Below are 16,253 nucleotides of genomic sequence, written 5' to 3'. Positions count from 1 at the left end.
GAGGATGCTGACCGAAGACTACAAAAAACGGGGATTTGGAGGAAGATTCGCTCTCGTGATTATTGTAAGAGAACTCGGCCCATGGTAGGAGATCCACCCAGTCCGAATGGTGGGCATTAACGAAGTGCCGGAGGTAACTGGTCAGGATCTGATTGATCCGCTCCACTTGACCATTGGACTGTGGGTGGTAGGCGGAGGAGAAGTCCAGGGTGACGTCCAGTAGCTTACATGTGGCTCTCCAGAAGCGTGAGGTGAACTGAACCCCACGATCCGACACGATGTGGAGGGGCAGGCCATGGAGACGGAAGATGTGGCGGATAAAGTCTTTAGCCAGCTCGGGTGCAGACGGGAGACCCGGCAGGGGAATGAAGTGAGCCATCTTGGAAAAGCGGTCAGCGACCACCCATATGACCGTACAACCGGCAGAGACAGGGAGGTCCGTTATAAAGTCCATAGCTATATGCTGCCACGGGACAGCAGGTACTGGAAGAGGAAGGAGGCGACCGGCTGGCAGATGTCTCGGAACCTTGTTGCGGGCGCAGGACACACAGGCTGAAACAAAGTCTATTACGTCCTTGTGCAGGGTAGGCCACCAGTAATGCCGGGAAATAAGCTGGAGGGTCTTTTTCTGACCGGCGTGGCCAGCTAGCTTAGACGAGTGACCCCCAGTGTAGGATCTTCTTCCGATCAGATACTGTTACGAACGTCTTACCGGGAGGGAGACGATTTAGATTCACGGGGGCCACCTGCATTACTCTGGCGGGATCAATGATGTGCTTAGGCTCCTCCTCTAGATCAGACACCAGGAAGGATCGGGACAAGGCGTCAGCTTTGATGTTTTTGTCTGCCGGGCGAAAATGTAGAACGAAATCAAAGCGGGCAAAAAACAGGGACCACCGGGCTTGGCGCGGGTTAAGTCTCTGGGCGCTCTGGAGGTAAGCCAAGTTCTTGTGGTCCGTGTAAATAATTACCGGGTGAAGAGCCCCCTCGAGCAGGTAACGCCACTCCTCCAGTGCCAGCTTAATGGCCAATAACTCTCGGTCTCCTATAGAATAATTGCGCTCAGAAGGAGAGAAGAGTTTGGAGAAGAAGCCGCAAGTTACCATTCTTCCGGAAGACGACTTTTGGGTAAGTACCGCTCCGGCTCCAGAGGAGGAGGCGTCCACTTCCAGGAAGAATTGTTTGTTGCCGTCCGGACGATGCAGCACCGGGGCGGAATAGAAAGCCTGTTTTAAGGAAAGAAAGGCTTCCTCTGCTTCGGGCGGCCATTCTCTGGGATTAGTGCCCTTACGGGTGAGCGCAGAGATTGGGGCAGTCCGGGAAGAGAAGTGCGGTATGAAGAGGCGGTAGTAGTTGGCGAAGCCCAGGAACCGCTGAATAGCCTTCAACCCCTCTGGTCGGGGCCACTTCTGGATGGCAGACCGTTTCTCCGGATCCATTCGTAGGCCGGTCTGAGAGATTATGTAGCCCAGAAACGTTAGCGAGGTCTGCTCAAAGAGGCACTTCTCATATTTAGCGTAGAGGTGATTCTGCCTGAGCCTGAGCAGGACCTGACGAACGTCCCTCCGGTGAGTGGGAAGATCCGGAGAGAAGACCAAGATGTCGTCCAGGTACACCACCACGCAGGAGTAGAGAAGGTCACGGAAGATGTCATTGACCAACTCTTGAAAGACGGCGGGAGCGTTACAGAGACCGAAGGGCATTACCAGGTATTCATAGTGGCCGTCCCAGGTGTTGAATGCCGTCTTCCATTCATCCCCCTGACGGATACGGACCAGGTTATACGCCCCATGGAGGTCCAGCTTGGTGAAGATTCTAGCCCCCCTCAGACGGTCATATAACTCCAGAATGAGCGGAAGGGGGTATTTATTCTTCACCGTGATCTGGTTAAGGCCTCTATAGTCTATACAGGGACGGAGTGAGCCGTCCTTCTTTTTGACGAAGAAGAAGCCTGCTCCCGCCGGGGAGGTCGATTTCCGGATAAATCCCCGGGCCAGATTCTCCTCAATGTATTCAGACATGGACCGGGTCTCAGCAGCGGACAAAGGGTAAATACGCCCACGGGGAGGAGTAGCGCCGGGCATCAGGTCGATTGGGCAGTCGTATGGTCTATGAGGGGGTAATGTCTCTGCCTCCTTTTTATTAAAGACGTCCGCATAAGACCAATAGGGAACCGGAAGACCAGGTAGATTGGCTGGGGTAGGAGAAGGACGGACAGGATGGACGGGAACTAAACAAGTCTTATGGCAGTCCTGTCCCCAGCGAAGGACTTCTCCGGTCTGCCAATCAAGCACGGGTGCATGTTTCTGAAGCCAAGGTAGGCCTAGCAAGAGGGTGTGAGAGAGTCCAGGCAGAACATGAAAGAAGATGCTCTCTGAGTGCAGCATTCCCACCTGCAGGGTTATGGATTCGGTGATGAGTTGGATGGGATGTGGTAAGAGACCCCCCATCTACGGCAGCGACAGACAAGGGTACAGCTAGAGGTTTGGTGGGAATGCGGTATTTCTCTACCAGGGACTGAGAAATGAGATTTCCGGCAGCTCCAGATTCAAGTTGGGCTAGTTCAAAATAACGGTTCTCCCCACAGATGATAGAGACTGACCGCAACAGAGATGGAGAGGGTTTACTCTTTTCTAGGACGACCTCTCTGAGCGATCCTAGACACAGGCGTTTCCCGACCTCTCCGGGCAGGAACGGATCCGGTGCTCCTTACTGCCACAGTAGAAGCAGCTCCCCTCGGCTCGGCGTAACTCTTGACGGGTCTTGACCATCTTGGTCTGGTCGACCTGCATAGGCTCGGGTGAGTGCACCTGGGGAGTAACGGGAGAAGTGACAGGTTTCTGGAAGGTAGGGGCTAGACGTGGAAACCTCCTCTCACGGGTGACCTCTTTGGCGCGCTCCTGGAACCGGATGTCTATCCGGGTGGCAAGAGTTATTAAGTCGTCGAGAGTGGTAGGAATGTCCCGACCGGCGAGTTCATCTTTAATACGGCCGGACAGACCCTCCCAAAAGACAGACAGCAGGGCGTCGTTATCCCAGGCCAGCTCCGAAGCAAGGGTACGGAACCGTATGGCATATTGGCCCATGGTGAGATTTCCTTGACGGAGGCGTAGCAGAGATGATGCGGATGAGGTCTTCCGTCCTGGTTCGTCGAAGACTTTCCGGAAAGCTGTGAGAAAGGCTGGCAGGTTGGACACCAGGGGGTCTCCTCTCTCCCATAGAGGATTTAGCCAAGCCAGTGCCTCTCCCGTGAGATGGGACATGATGAAGGCTACTTTGGCTCGGTCGGTGGAAAACTGGTGTGCCAACAGTTCGAAGTGCAGAGTGCACTGGTTAATGAAGCCCCGTGCCTGGCTGGGATCTCCGCCAAAACGAGGAGGAGCGGAGAGGCGGGGACCGGGAAGGGATGCCATGGTGTTGATGGGCCCGCGTCGGTGCCGGGGTAGTAAGTGTGCGTATGGAGGCAGCTCCCGAAGAGGTAGACAATGTGTCCAGGCGGGAGATAACACTACGCACATGACTCAGGATGGACTCCTGTTGGGACCTCTGACGGGAAAGTTCATGACACAAGTCCGAGAGCGAGGGAGCTTGGGTGCCACCGGGTTCCATGGCCCGAGAAAACTGTAACGAGTCTGGGAGGTGGAACCTCTGAGCAACGATACAAAGGGGCAGTCCTTGTAAGGAAGCAGGTGGCTCCCAGGGTAGGTGGGCAGGTAGTCATGGCAAGTGACGGGGACAGTCTCTGGGTAGAAGGGCAGGAGGTCACGGCAAGTGACGGGGACAGTCTCTGGGTAGAAGGGCAGGAGGTCACGGCAAGTGACGGCGACAGTCTCTGACAGGCGGGTGGTCACGGCAAGTGACGGCTAAACCTCCAGATAGGCTAGCAGGTGGACGCTCCCAGGTGAGCGGGCAAGAGTCTCTGGACAGGCAGGTGGTCACAGCAAGTGATTGCTAAGCCTCCAGGTAGACTAGCAGGCAGGTAGCAGGTGGACGCTCCCAGGTGAGCGGGCAAAAGTCTCTGGACAGGCAGGTGGTCACAGCAGGTGACGGCAGGGCCTCCAGGTAGGCTAGCAGGCAGGTAGCAGGCGAACGCTCCCAGGTGAGCGGGTAAGAGTCTCTGGACAGGCAGGTGGTCACAGCACGTGACGGCAGAGCCTCCAGGTAGGCTAGCAGGCAGGTAACAGGCGGACGCTCCCAGGTGAGCGGGTAAGAGTCTCTGGACAGGCAGGTGGTCACAGCACGTGACGGCAGAGCCTCCAGGTAGGCTAGCAGGCAGGTAGCAGATGAGCGCTCCCAGGTGAGCGGGCAATCAGATCTATAGACAGACTGGCAGGGCTGGTAGGCAGACTGTCGGACCGCAGGAATGCAAGTAGATAGACAAGTAACAGGCAGGTAACTGGCAGGTATCTGGCAACGGGACCTGAGGGCTGAAGTAGAGTGATAGGCTATGCAACAACATTGCTCGGGCACCTCCATTTTGTCGGAGGTGCCTTATATATGGTGAGGTCCTCCGGCCATTGGCCGGGGACTCCTTAGGACGGCGCGCGCGGCCCCTTTAAGAGCGGGGGAGCGCGCGCGCTCCCTAAGCACAGTGGCCGGGAAGCAGCGCGCGCTGCCAGCAGAGCGGGAGGAAGACGCCGGGCACGGAGCGGAGAGGTGAGGGGAACAGCGTCCCTGCCTAGCAGGAGGCATGGACGCCGACGCTACAGTAGTCACCGGAAATGGTTTTCACTTCACAGGTGTGCCCTGTCAGGTTTAATAAGTGGGATTTCTTGCCTTATAAATGGGGTTGGGACCATCAGTTGTGTTGTGCAGAAGTCTGTGGGATACACAGCTGATAGTCCTACTGAATAGACTGTTAGCTGCTTTTTTCTTGCCATAATACAAATTCTAAGTAAAGAAAAATGAGTGGCCATCATTACTTTAAGAGATGAAGGTCATTCAGTCCGAAAAATTGGGCAAACTTTGAAAGTGTCCCCAAGTGCAGTTGCAAAAACCATCAAGCGCTACAAAGAAACTGGCTCGCATGAGGACCGCCCCAGGAAAGGAAGACCAAGAGTCACCTCTGCTTCTGAGGATAAGTTTATCCGAGTCACCAGCCTCAGAAATCGCAGGTTAACAGCAGCTCAGATTAGAAACTAGGTCAATGCCACACAGAGATCTAGCAGCAGATACATCTCTTCAACAACTGTTAAGAGGAGACTTTGTGCTGCAGGCCTTCATGGTAAAATAGCTGCTAGGAAACCACTGCTAAGGACAGGCAACAAGCAGAAGAGACTTGTTTGGGCTTCAGAACACAAGGAATGGACATTAGACCAGTGGAAATCTGTGCTTTGGTCTGATGAGTCCAAATTTGAGATCTTTGGTTCCAACCACCGTGTCTTTGTGCGACACAGAAAAGGTGAACGGATGGACTCTACATGCCTGGTTCCCACCGTGAAGCATGGAGGAGGAGGTGTGATGGTGTGAGGGTGCTTTGCTGGTGACACTGTTGGGGATTTATTCAAAATTGAAGGCATACTGAACCAGCATGGCTACCACAGCATCTTGCAGCGGCATGCTATTCCATCCGGTTTGCGTTTAGTTGGACCATCATTTATTTTTCAACAGGACAATGACCCCAAACACACCTCCAGGCTGTGTAAGGGCTATTTGACCAAGAGGCAGAGTGATGGGGTGCTATGCCAGATGACCTGGCCTCCACAGTCACCAGACCTGAACCCAATCGAGATGGTTTGGAGTGAGCTGAACCGCTGAGTGAAGGCAAAAGGGCCAACAAGTGCTAAGCATCTCTGGGAACTCCTTCAAGATTGTTGGAAGACCATTTCCAGTGACTACCTCTTGAAGCTCATCAAGAGAATGCCAGGAGTGTGCAAAGCAGTCATCAAAGCAAAAGGTGTCTACTTTGAAGAACTTAGAATATAAGACATATTTTCAGTTGTTTCACACTTTTTTGTTATGTATATAATTCCACATGTATGAATGTGCAATTTTCATAGTCATGAAAATACAGAAAAATCTTAAAATGAGAAGGTGCGTCCAAACTTTCGGTCTGTACTGGATATGCAGTTATATATATATATATATATATATATATATATATATATATATATATATATATATATATATATATATATATATATATATATATATATATACAGTGCCTACAAGTAGTATTCAACCCCCTGCAGATTTATCTGGTTTGATAAGATGCAAATAAGTTAGAGCCTTCAAACTGCAAACGAGAGTAGGTTTTATGAACAGAAGCTTAAATCTTACAAACCAAAAAGTTATGTTGCTCAGTTGAATTTTATTAAATTTTAAACATAAAAGTGTGGGTCAATTATTATACAACCCCTATGTTTAATATTTTGTGGAATAACCCTTGTTTGCAATTACAGCTAATAATCGTCTTTTATAAGACCTGATCAGGCCGGCACAGGTCTGTGGAGTTATCTTGGCCCACTCCTCCATGCAGATCTTCTCCAAGTTATCTAGGTTCTTTGGGTGTCTCATGTGGACTTTATTCTTGAGCTCCTTCCACAAGTTTTCAATTGGGTTAAGGTCAGGAGACTGACTAGGCCACTCCAACACCTTGACTTTTTCCCTCTTGAACCAGGCCTTGGTTTTCTTGGCTGTGTGCTTTGGGTCGTTGTCTTGTTGGAAGATGAAATTACGACCCATCTTAAGATCCTTGATGGAGGAGCGGAGGTTCTTGGCCAAAATCTCCAGGTAGACCGTGCTATCCATCTTCCCATGGATGCGGACCAGATGGCCAGGCCCCTTGGCTGAGAAACAGCCCCACAGCATGATGCTGCCACCACCATGCTTGACTGTAGGGATGGTATTCTTGGGGTCGTATGCAGTGCCATCCAGTCTCCAAACGTCACGTGTGTGGTTGGCACCAAAGATCTCGATCTTGGTCTCATCAGACCATAGAACCTTGAACCAGTCTGTCTGAGTCCTCCAAGTGATCATGAGCAAACTGTAGACGAGCCTTGACATGACGCTTTGATAGTAAAGGTACCTTACGGGCTCGTCTGGAACGGAGACCATTGCGGTGGAGTACGTTACTTATGGTATTGACTGAAACCAATGTCCCCACTGCCATGAGATCTTCCCGGAGCTCCTTCCTTGTTGTCCTTGGGTTAGCCTTGACTCTTCGGACAAGCTTGGCCTCGGCACGGGAGGACACTTTCAAAGGCTGTCCAGGCCGTGGAAGGCTAACAGTAGTTCCATAAGCCTTCCACTTACGGATGATGCTCCCAACAGTGGAGACAGGTAGGCCCAACTCATTGGAAAGGGTTTTGTACCCCTTGCCAGCCTTGTGACCCTCCACGATCTTGTCTCTGATGGCCTTGGAATGCTCCTTTGTCTTTCCCATGTTGACCATGTCTGAGTGCTGTTCACAAGTTTGGGGAGGGTCTTAAATAGTCAGAAAAGGCTGCCAAAAGAGATCTTTAATCCACACATGTGAAGCTCATTATTCTTGGTGCCTGAACTACTTCTTAATACTTTAGGGGGACCAAACAGAATTCTTGTGGTTTGAGGGGTTGAATAATAAATGACACTCTGATTAACTTTTAACGTTTTTAAAAAAAAATAATAAAAAAAAAAAAAAATTTGCTGCAGTGCATTTCCCACTTCCAGGCTGATCTACAGTACAAATGTCACAATGCCAAGTTAATTCCGCATGTGTCAACCAGCTAAATCTGCAGGGGGTTGAATACTACTTGTAGGCACTGTGTGTGTGTATGTATGTATGTATGTATGTATGTATGTATGTATGTATGTATGTATATATATATATAAAAAATATATATATGATATGATGTTTATGAATTCTATCTTTTTTGGCAACATCCATTTTAAAGAGAGGGTTTATATATTGCATATCTGTACAAATTCTTGGGGACATACTCCTCCCCCCTCCCGAGCTGCTCCTGTTTTTATTATGTGTTTTAATCTGTCTGTTGGCTTGTGTTTTGTTTAATTTTTTTTGTTATTTTTGACTAATAAAATGGTTATGGTCCCATATTTATACATTTTTTTTTTTGTGGTTTCTGTTCTAAGATTGAGGTATTTCAGGTATACTTTAATTGAAATTTGTGGTATTTCCTTCTTCTTTTAGGATTTATTGAGCTCTTGTTTCTGTCTGTGATCTCCTGCCTTTACTATCAGATGATCCTGGTGTAAATATTAGGTTAGGAAGGATATCATTTATCCACTTTTATATGGCCAGCTGTATTTTTATGGGTGTTCAGGTTAAATCTAGGCTGTTTGGTCTTTTTGGTGAAGAACTGCTATCTTTGTGTCAGGTATGAAGTAAAAAAATTGCCTGCTCTTCCATTTCGACTTCTCGGCCTTTTGACTAAGATCAAATGTAGTATTGTTTGAAAAGGTGGCTTTGGCCTGGGCTGCCCTAGTAGATTGATACATTATACCAGGTGGCTTATATAGTGACCCAGTGGAAACCCTAGCCATCCAGGATCGAAGCCATTAGGTCATGTACTTTTGAGAGCCTGAGGTGGGAAGTGACCCTGGGGTGCCTTAACTCACTGGGTGTGGGTAACCCACATGAGTTTTGGCACATTTGTATGGCACTTCACCCTTTCATTCTTTTTGAAAACCCACCCTTTTCCGGCCTTTTGGCTTGGATGGGGGATTTTTAAATTACCGGTTGAAGGTCTGGCTAGTATTACATTAGAAACACCTTCATTATTTAATTAATTGTTTTTCACTTTGTGTCACCCTTTTGCGTGTGTGTTTTTTGTTGCTAGGATTTATCAGGATGCTTTTCCTTTATGGTTAATTTCTGATGGGTCTAGGTGGGAGTGTGTGGCCATTAGATTCCGCTCTTTCCTGACCCCTGGCACTCTTCTCCTGGCTCATAGATTTGCTTGGGCGGGAGCCCAGGCAGATGCTGGGAGCAAGATTGGGTCTTTTTTGGATTCAGATATGGGAGGCTGCTAGTTTCTGACCATCGCTGTGGCCTTCTGGTTCGGAGGGACAGGGATAGGCCCCCAATATACCTTTCTCCTGTTGGAGAAGGCTACGATTGACTGTATCCTAGTGCACTTTTTTGTGACACTTGTCACTTTTTTAAGCGCAAGCTCTCGGGCTCTCAAGAAAAAAAAAAATTGACGTGACAGGTTCCCTTTAATATATAAACCTGATTTAAACTATAGGTTGATTTATTTTTTTTACTCACTTATATGGCACCATTAATTCCATAGCACTTTACAGACAATATCGGCACTGTCCCCATAGGGAATTTAGATTATCCCTTATCAGTATGTCTTTGGAGTGTGGGAGGAAACAGGAGAACCTGGAATAAACCCACACAAACACAGGGAAAACATACAAACTCCTTGCAGATGGTGTCCTTGGTGGGATTTGAAGCCAGGACCCCAGCGCTGCAAGGCTGCAGTGCTAACCACTGAGCCATGATTGGCACAATTCCTTTAATATATTGTGAAGGAATATTTTAGAAGTATCACAGGATCCTGGAATATTAAGAATTTACAATTCTTAGTCAAAATACGTCAGTGAGTGTACTCTTAGATTTAATTCTATTGTTATTTATGACACCTAACGGGGCTCCGGGGGGTCCATGACCAGATTGCCCTCATTATAATATGTGCGGCACTTACCGGCAGTCAGAGGCGGGGGGGCCCCCAGACCGCTCCCCCAGCAGCGGCGCACGGCCGCTGCTTCTTCTTCGGCCGGGCCAGCACTGCACCTGTTAACTTCCCTGTGTGCTGGCCCGGCCGCGTCACAGCTTGGAGACACAGTCCTGTGCACGGCCATGTCTGCTAGTGTGACGTCACGCAGTGCGCGCTGCACTGCTGCACCGGAGAGGAGCTGGAGGACTGGAACCGAGCCGGGGGATGGTGTGTGTGTGTGTATGCAGGCAGATATCATTATGTGATGTCTGTTTATATGCATTTTTGTGTTTCAAATGTGTTTATGCGTGTATGTATATGTGTGTATATGTTTGTGTGTGTGTGCGTGACTGCGTGCGGCCTCCCGCTGTGTATAGATGGCTACGTGTCGCCTCCTGCTGTGTATAGATAGCTACGTGTGGCCTCCTGCTGTGTATAGATGGCGCCGTGCGGCCTGCCGCTGTATATAGATGGCTACGTGCGGCATCCCGCTGTGTATAGATGGCACCGTGCGGCCTCCCGCCGTGTATAGATGGCACCGTGTGGCCTCCCGCCGTGTATAGATGGCACCGTGCGGCCTCCCGCCGTGTATAGATGGCACCGTGCGGCCTCCCACCGTGTATAGATGGCACCGTGCGGCTTCCCGCCGTGTATAGATGGCACCGTGCGGCCTCCCGCCGTGTATAGATGGCACCGTGCGGCCTCCCGCCGTGTATAGATGGCTACGTGTGCTCAGTATTAAGTCATACAATTAATGTAAGGCTATGTGCCCACTATGCAGAAATGCACCGTATTTTTTTTTAGCGTTTCTGCATCTCCCTGGCAGAAAAAACGCATGCGGATTGTACATTTGTTTTTCCTGCCAGGGACATGCGGATGTGAAGCGTTCTTCCCATGCATTTCCGCATGCGGGTTGTCAAGCGCTTTCCAAGTGATTTTAGCATCACTTGGAAAAGTACTTGACAACTTGGTCACACTGTATAAATGCATGCAACCGGCATGGATTTATATAATGTGACCGTAAAAGAATGGTAAAAATTAAATATATACTTACCTTCTGATGGCCTGCCGACGTCAGCGGTCGCGTGACCCGTCACATGACTAAATGACGTCACCACAGGTCCTTTAGTCTACCGCGAGCTGCCGGCAAGCCAGGACGCAACGGATAAAGACACCGTTGGCCATCAGAAGGTAAGTATAATATTTATTATAATATTTATTTTTTATTTTATTCTTTTTTTTTTACAGGTTCTATGGTACCCGGGTCTGGAGGAGAGTCTCCACTTCTCCAGACCCAGGTACCATCCGCACATTGAAACGCATGGAATCCACATGTACAGATGCAGTGATGCGGATTCCATGCGTTCCAATGCAAGTCAATGACGGCGAAAACCCTTAAAAAGCGCATAGTGGGCACACAGTCTAAAAAAAATTATTATAATTAATATATTAATATTGGGCCAAATTAATTTTCACGTGAACTATCACATGATCTATCACAGGGGATCATGTGACATGTGATGCATCAGGTGTGTGTGTGTGTGTGTGTGGGGGGGAGGGGGGCCGCGCCTTCTAAACTGCCCGGGGCCCTTGCTACTCTTAATCCACCCCTGATTATACGCTTCTTCATTACACCTTATACACTCCTCAACATTGAAATTGCAGCACTGAGAAGAAAGTCATGGAATTATGGAATCTACAGGTTCAATAGACATGTTAATGATTTGCAAATGATGAAAAAATGGAAATAAAATAAAATTTACAAAGCATTTCGATTTATTCAGCATCATGTATGAGCGCCATCAGCAACAATACATACATTTACACGTTTTGGAATTTCTATTTGCATTGCTGATAACATCCCAAATGTGCCACTTCTTTTTTGCTTGACAAGTTGTACTTTTGAACGACACCATTTATTTTAGCATATCCTGTACTGGAAAGTGGGAAAAATTCCAAGTGCATTAAAATTGCAAAAATAAAATGCATTTCTACAATTATTTATTTTTTTCATTTATATTCACTACATGGTAAAACTGATCTGGTAATATGATTGATTCCCCAATTCAGTACGAGTGCACAGAAAACAAACATATATATATATATATATATATATATATATATATATATATATATATATATATATATATATATATATATATATATATATATATATATATATATATATATATATATAATATATAATATATATTTTATTTTTTTTTATTTGGACTGTGAAAAAAAATTCGGACTTTTTTTTTTTTTTTTTTTTACAAAAGTTTTTGTCTCCATTTTCTAAGGCCTGTAATGTTTTCATTTTTTGGGATCTGGGGTTGTGTGAGGGCTTATTTTTCGTGCCCTTAGCTGACGTTTTTATTGACATCATTTGGGGGTAGATACGATGTTTAGATCGCCTCTTATTGCAGTTAATTGCTATGTTGCAGAGTCCAAACAACTTAATTTTGACGTTTTGATTTTTTTTCTTATTACGCTGTTTACCAATTGGATTAGTTTACGTTATATCTTGATAGATCAAAGTTTTCTTAATTGTTTTATTTTTAATGGGGGAAAAGGAGGGTGATTTGAACTTTTGTGGGGGTTTTTAAAACATTTTTTCACATTTTTAAAAACTTTTTTTTTACTGTCTTTAATAGTCTCTTTAGGAGACTTAAAGCTGCAGTCATTCGATTGCTTGTACTATACATAGCAATGCTTCAGGCAAGCATCTATGACCCCTGGCTGTCATGACAACCCATTGGCACCCTGCGATCATGTGACAGGGGCGCCGACGAGCGGGATTTGTGATGCACTTCTGGCCGGCATGTGGTAAATCCTGCTGTCAGTGATTGACAGCAGGATTTAGCTGGTTAACAGCCGCGGGTGGAGTGCTGCTCTACCTGTGGCTGTTAAAGGCACTTGATGGCTGATTTAATCAGCCATCAAGTGCGGGGAAAGATGTGGGCTCAGCAGGCGAGCCCGCATCAAAGGCAGGGACACTAACTTTGACTTACATGTACGTCAAAGGTGGTGAAGGGGTTAATGGGTGCAGTGTCTTTATTAATATTGGAACAATCATAATTAAGAGTTATATTTTATCTAACGGTCTTTAGTTACGGGACCTTTATTTGCCCCCCACACCGCAGGGCAATTAGTGATTATAATTAATTACCCCTATGCTGACTATGGAAACAGAGTCATCCAAAAAATCTGGGACGTCATTGGTCAACAGTTGCAAAGGGAGCTGCCAGCAGCAGATCTTGATGATTTGTGAAGTGCATTCAGTGTGGCAGAACAGTCCTCAGACAATTGATAGTAAGCCAAGGGGTGGAAGTGCAGTCGGTCCTTGGCGCTCATACTTGATATTGAATAAGTTGAGATGTTTTGAAAATTTTGTCTCCATTTTTTTATCATTTGCATCATAAACATGTTTATAGCTTCTTTGATTTCCATAATTTCAAGACTTTTACTTTGTGATGTTGCAATTTAAATTTTGAGAGTGTATCTTTATGTGCACATGTAAATACAGATTTTTGTTTTACAACATATTTTACACAAAATTTTAATTTTTCTCTTGCTTTGAAGGCTTCCTGATTTATTTTGCTTATGGCATAAGAAATAGTGTGGAAGGTCAAACCAAAAAGCATAAAAAAGATGAGGAAGATGATGATGATGGTGACTCAGACAACAGTGGAATTGATGAGAAAATACCCGGAAAGGAAAATGAAGAAGAAAATGCTAAAGAAAGTGATCATTTTATTTTGCATGAAAGGACAAGTGAATGCTAGTGTTCCCTGCAATATGAGAAGCTGTAAGATGCGTCATTCATTCAAGCCGCACATTGTACCTGTTATAGGTTATGTTATTCAGTATGTGAAATTAAACGTACTGTGCGCAATGTTATGACATGTCAGAAGATCAGAATAAGATAAGCTCTGCTGTATGGATCCATGTATTCTCCCAAAAACTTTCTAGAATTTCTTTGTCTCCTAAAAAATTGAGAGATGTTTGAGGCCTTGCTGCTAAATTGCTGTATTTTGTATCTAAATGTCTTAAGATGTGTATGCTTCTCAGTGGTCACACCTAGCGTGAAATATCCAACCCAAACCTCAACATGAAACTTTTGTTTTGTCAATTGGTCAATAGGCCACATTCCTGAATTACTTTTTATTTTCACTTAAACACAATTTACAGTTAATCCATTTCATTTTCTGGATAACCATAGGCAGTCATAAGATCAGAGGCTACTTCTTGGGAGAGCTTCTTGAAGGACATAGTGTCTTAAAATAACATGGATGATCACCATCATTGCATTGGTTCTTGGTGCTCAATGGTCAAATAATGTAACGTGGGTTTAGCAAAGATCTACTGCAAACTAAAACGATCAGCATCAGAATTATTAATAAACGTACAGCATTAATACAATTCATATAATCCCTGTGGGAAGAGCCATAAAAGATTGTCAGATTGTCCTGTGAGGTTCAGCCTCCAGAACACATTTCTTAAGATTGTATATAGATGTTGTTCGTATTTTATATAGGGTTGGTAATGAGGTATCTGTAAAAGGATCAGAGATGGAAAAATTTGCTTTAAGTGGAACTGAAAATCTGGTAAGAGATGGTCTTCTGAAGAAGATGTTCTCCTGAAAAGCTTTCACGGTAAATATTTTTCTAAGCATGTTAACCGCCCGCTGCTTAGCCTAGCCCCATTCCTTTTGCCATCTGGCCACCTACTTGACACCAATTTAATGAATATATTAGAATAGATATTATAACAATACCATAAAAGCTCAGGGTTATTCACTGTTGGGATACGCTTAGTGGCCATATAGAAGTCTAGAAGATTTATTTGTACTCAGGAGATTAAGAGACAGACATGCATGTATTTTAGAATTCCCTTACGTAAGGAATCCTAATGTGTTATTGTGGGACATCATTAGTATTGCATTTTGGAATGGTTTCTATATTCCTTGCTTTGCAGAGTAATTGTTCATAAAGTAATATTTAACTAATAAGTCAATTTCTTTATTTTATATAGTGTAAACATTTTTATAGGTTCTAGCAAAAAAAAACAACATGAAACCGATGCAATTACTTGTACATAAAACAGACAGCCATTTTGAACCTGGCCTATAATGCACACTTAAGGTTCATAACTTACAATATTTCTTGTTCCTGAACATTTTTTTCTTTGACTTGATTGTTTTTGCATCCAGAATCTTCATTACTTCTCCTGAAAGTCCTACAATCTTTCTGGTTGTCTGAAAGAGAGTAAGTTACAAGTCTATGTAACGTGGAAGGGCAGTATATTATTTAGTACGTAGTACGTCACTTCTAGCTACATGTGGTGGTAGCTGCTGCTGAATGCACCATGAATGTTGCAAGCTGATCCTGCAGATGTATAAATTAGGTTATAGATTTTATGTTTTCGGTTGCTGTAAACTGGCTAGGCTCTTACTGCTTTGTCAGTGATTTTTTTAAGCAATGTAAGTAGTAGATACTAAAGGCCCCACACACATTAGACTAATACCAGCAGATATCGACATCTTTGGCCAACAACCTAATGTTTATGGAGTCCTCCCAACTCTCCCCCAACAGATGATGTCACGAAAGATAAGGATCCGGCATGCCCGATTTCGGACTGCCCATCCTCTTGTTCTCGGTGGGATAAGCCACCGGCAATGGAGTCTGGCATCAGAGTGAACACTACTGTGTATTGAGGAGTCGGGAAGGATAGCCGATGGCCGAACGATTGGCCAAACCACCTTTAACCAACAGCTGTCTATGCTGCATGGGGCCTGTAAGAATTAAGAACTCTTGCCCTTATGTATTCAGTGGTCAAGGGCTACCTGATAGTAAGAGAAAAACAAGTGTTTCTTAATGTTGTTCATACTGTCCTAGCGTATTGTGTTAATTTAGCTTTTTTATTACCTTGCACAGTAAATAGTATTATTTACAAAGTATTTGCAGACTACCAAATAAATTAGTCCAATTTAAGCACCATAAATTAACACTGATGGTAAATATCAGTCTGCAGGTATGAAGAGTTTGCTGATAGATATCTCATGGTCTATAAATATATCTAAAGTTATATATATGTCAATATGTTTTTTTTCATAGTTTAACACTGTTACACTAATGGCCCTAAGCACTAATGATCATATTACAAAAATGTCCATAGCTCAATATATTTTGTATTTTATACAGTTTGCTGTAAGAGCTGTGCTTTTCTACAATAAAAACCAGGGTTTATCTTTTTGTATAAATTTGTACATTTGTTCTATTTCTTATATTGAAAGTATTACTTTGACTTTTTTTTTCTTTTGTTGATACATATAGTATTGGCAATTAATTAAAGTATAGAGTACAGTCTTAGTATTAATTCAGAAATAAATATATTAAATATACCAATAGTTTTGTTATTGACATTTTTGCTCATCTTATAAAAAGGCAACTAATGATGAAAAAGCGAAAATTGCTAAAACATTTCTATCTAAAATTTAAATGAACCATTCACACTCAAAGGGATTGTCCAGGTTTCAAAAATGCGTAACACTGGTACTATACAGTATATTAACATACAAAAAGAAGC

The 16,253-nt window shown here is 44.9% G+C and overlaps 1 protein-coding gene across 4 annotated transcripts in view; it reads left to right on the top strand.

Moving 5' to 3' along the window:
* Positions 1-16,026, top strand: part of SLC7A2 (solute carrier family 7 member 2) — a 155,156-nt gene extending 139,130 nt beyond the window's left edge. For 3 of the 4 annotated variants that reach the window (XM_073645400.1, XM_073645401.1, XM_073645403.1), the window contains one exon: positions 13,248-16,026. In XM_073645400.1, coding sequence (XP_073501501.1) covers positions 13,248-13,450 — 203 coding nt within the window. In that variant the 3' untranslated portion in view covers positions 13,451-16,026. The remainder of the gene's footprint in view (positions 1-13,247) is intronic. The other variant, XM_073645402.1, reaches the window with a different exon arrangement.
* Positions 16,027-16,253: the final 227 nt, after the last annotated feature.

The sequence above is a fragment of the Phyllobates terribilis genome, unplaced genomic scaffold (assembly GCF_046119375.1).
Source record: "Phyllobates terribilis strain yellow unplaced genomic scaffold, ASM4611937v1 Scaffold_1__5_contigs__length_1240528914, whole genome shotgun sequence".
NCBI classification, from domain to species: Eukaryota; Metazoa; Chordata; class Amphibia; order Anura; family Dendrobatidae; genus Phyllobates; species Phyllobates terribilis.
The sequence above is the reverse complement of the archived record's forward strand: the minus strand, read 5'-3'. Positions and strand labels throughout refer to the sequence as shown.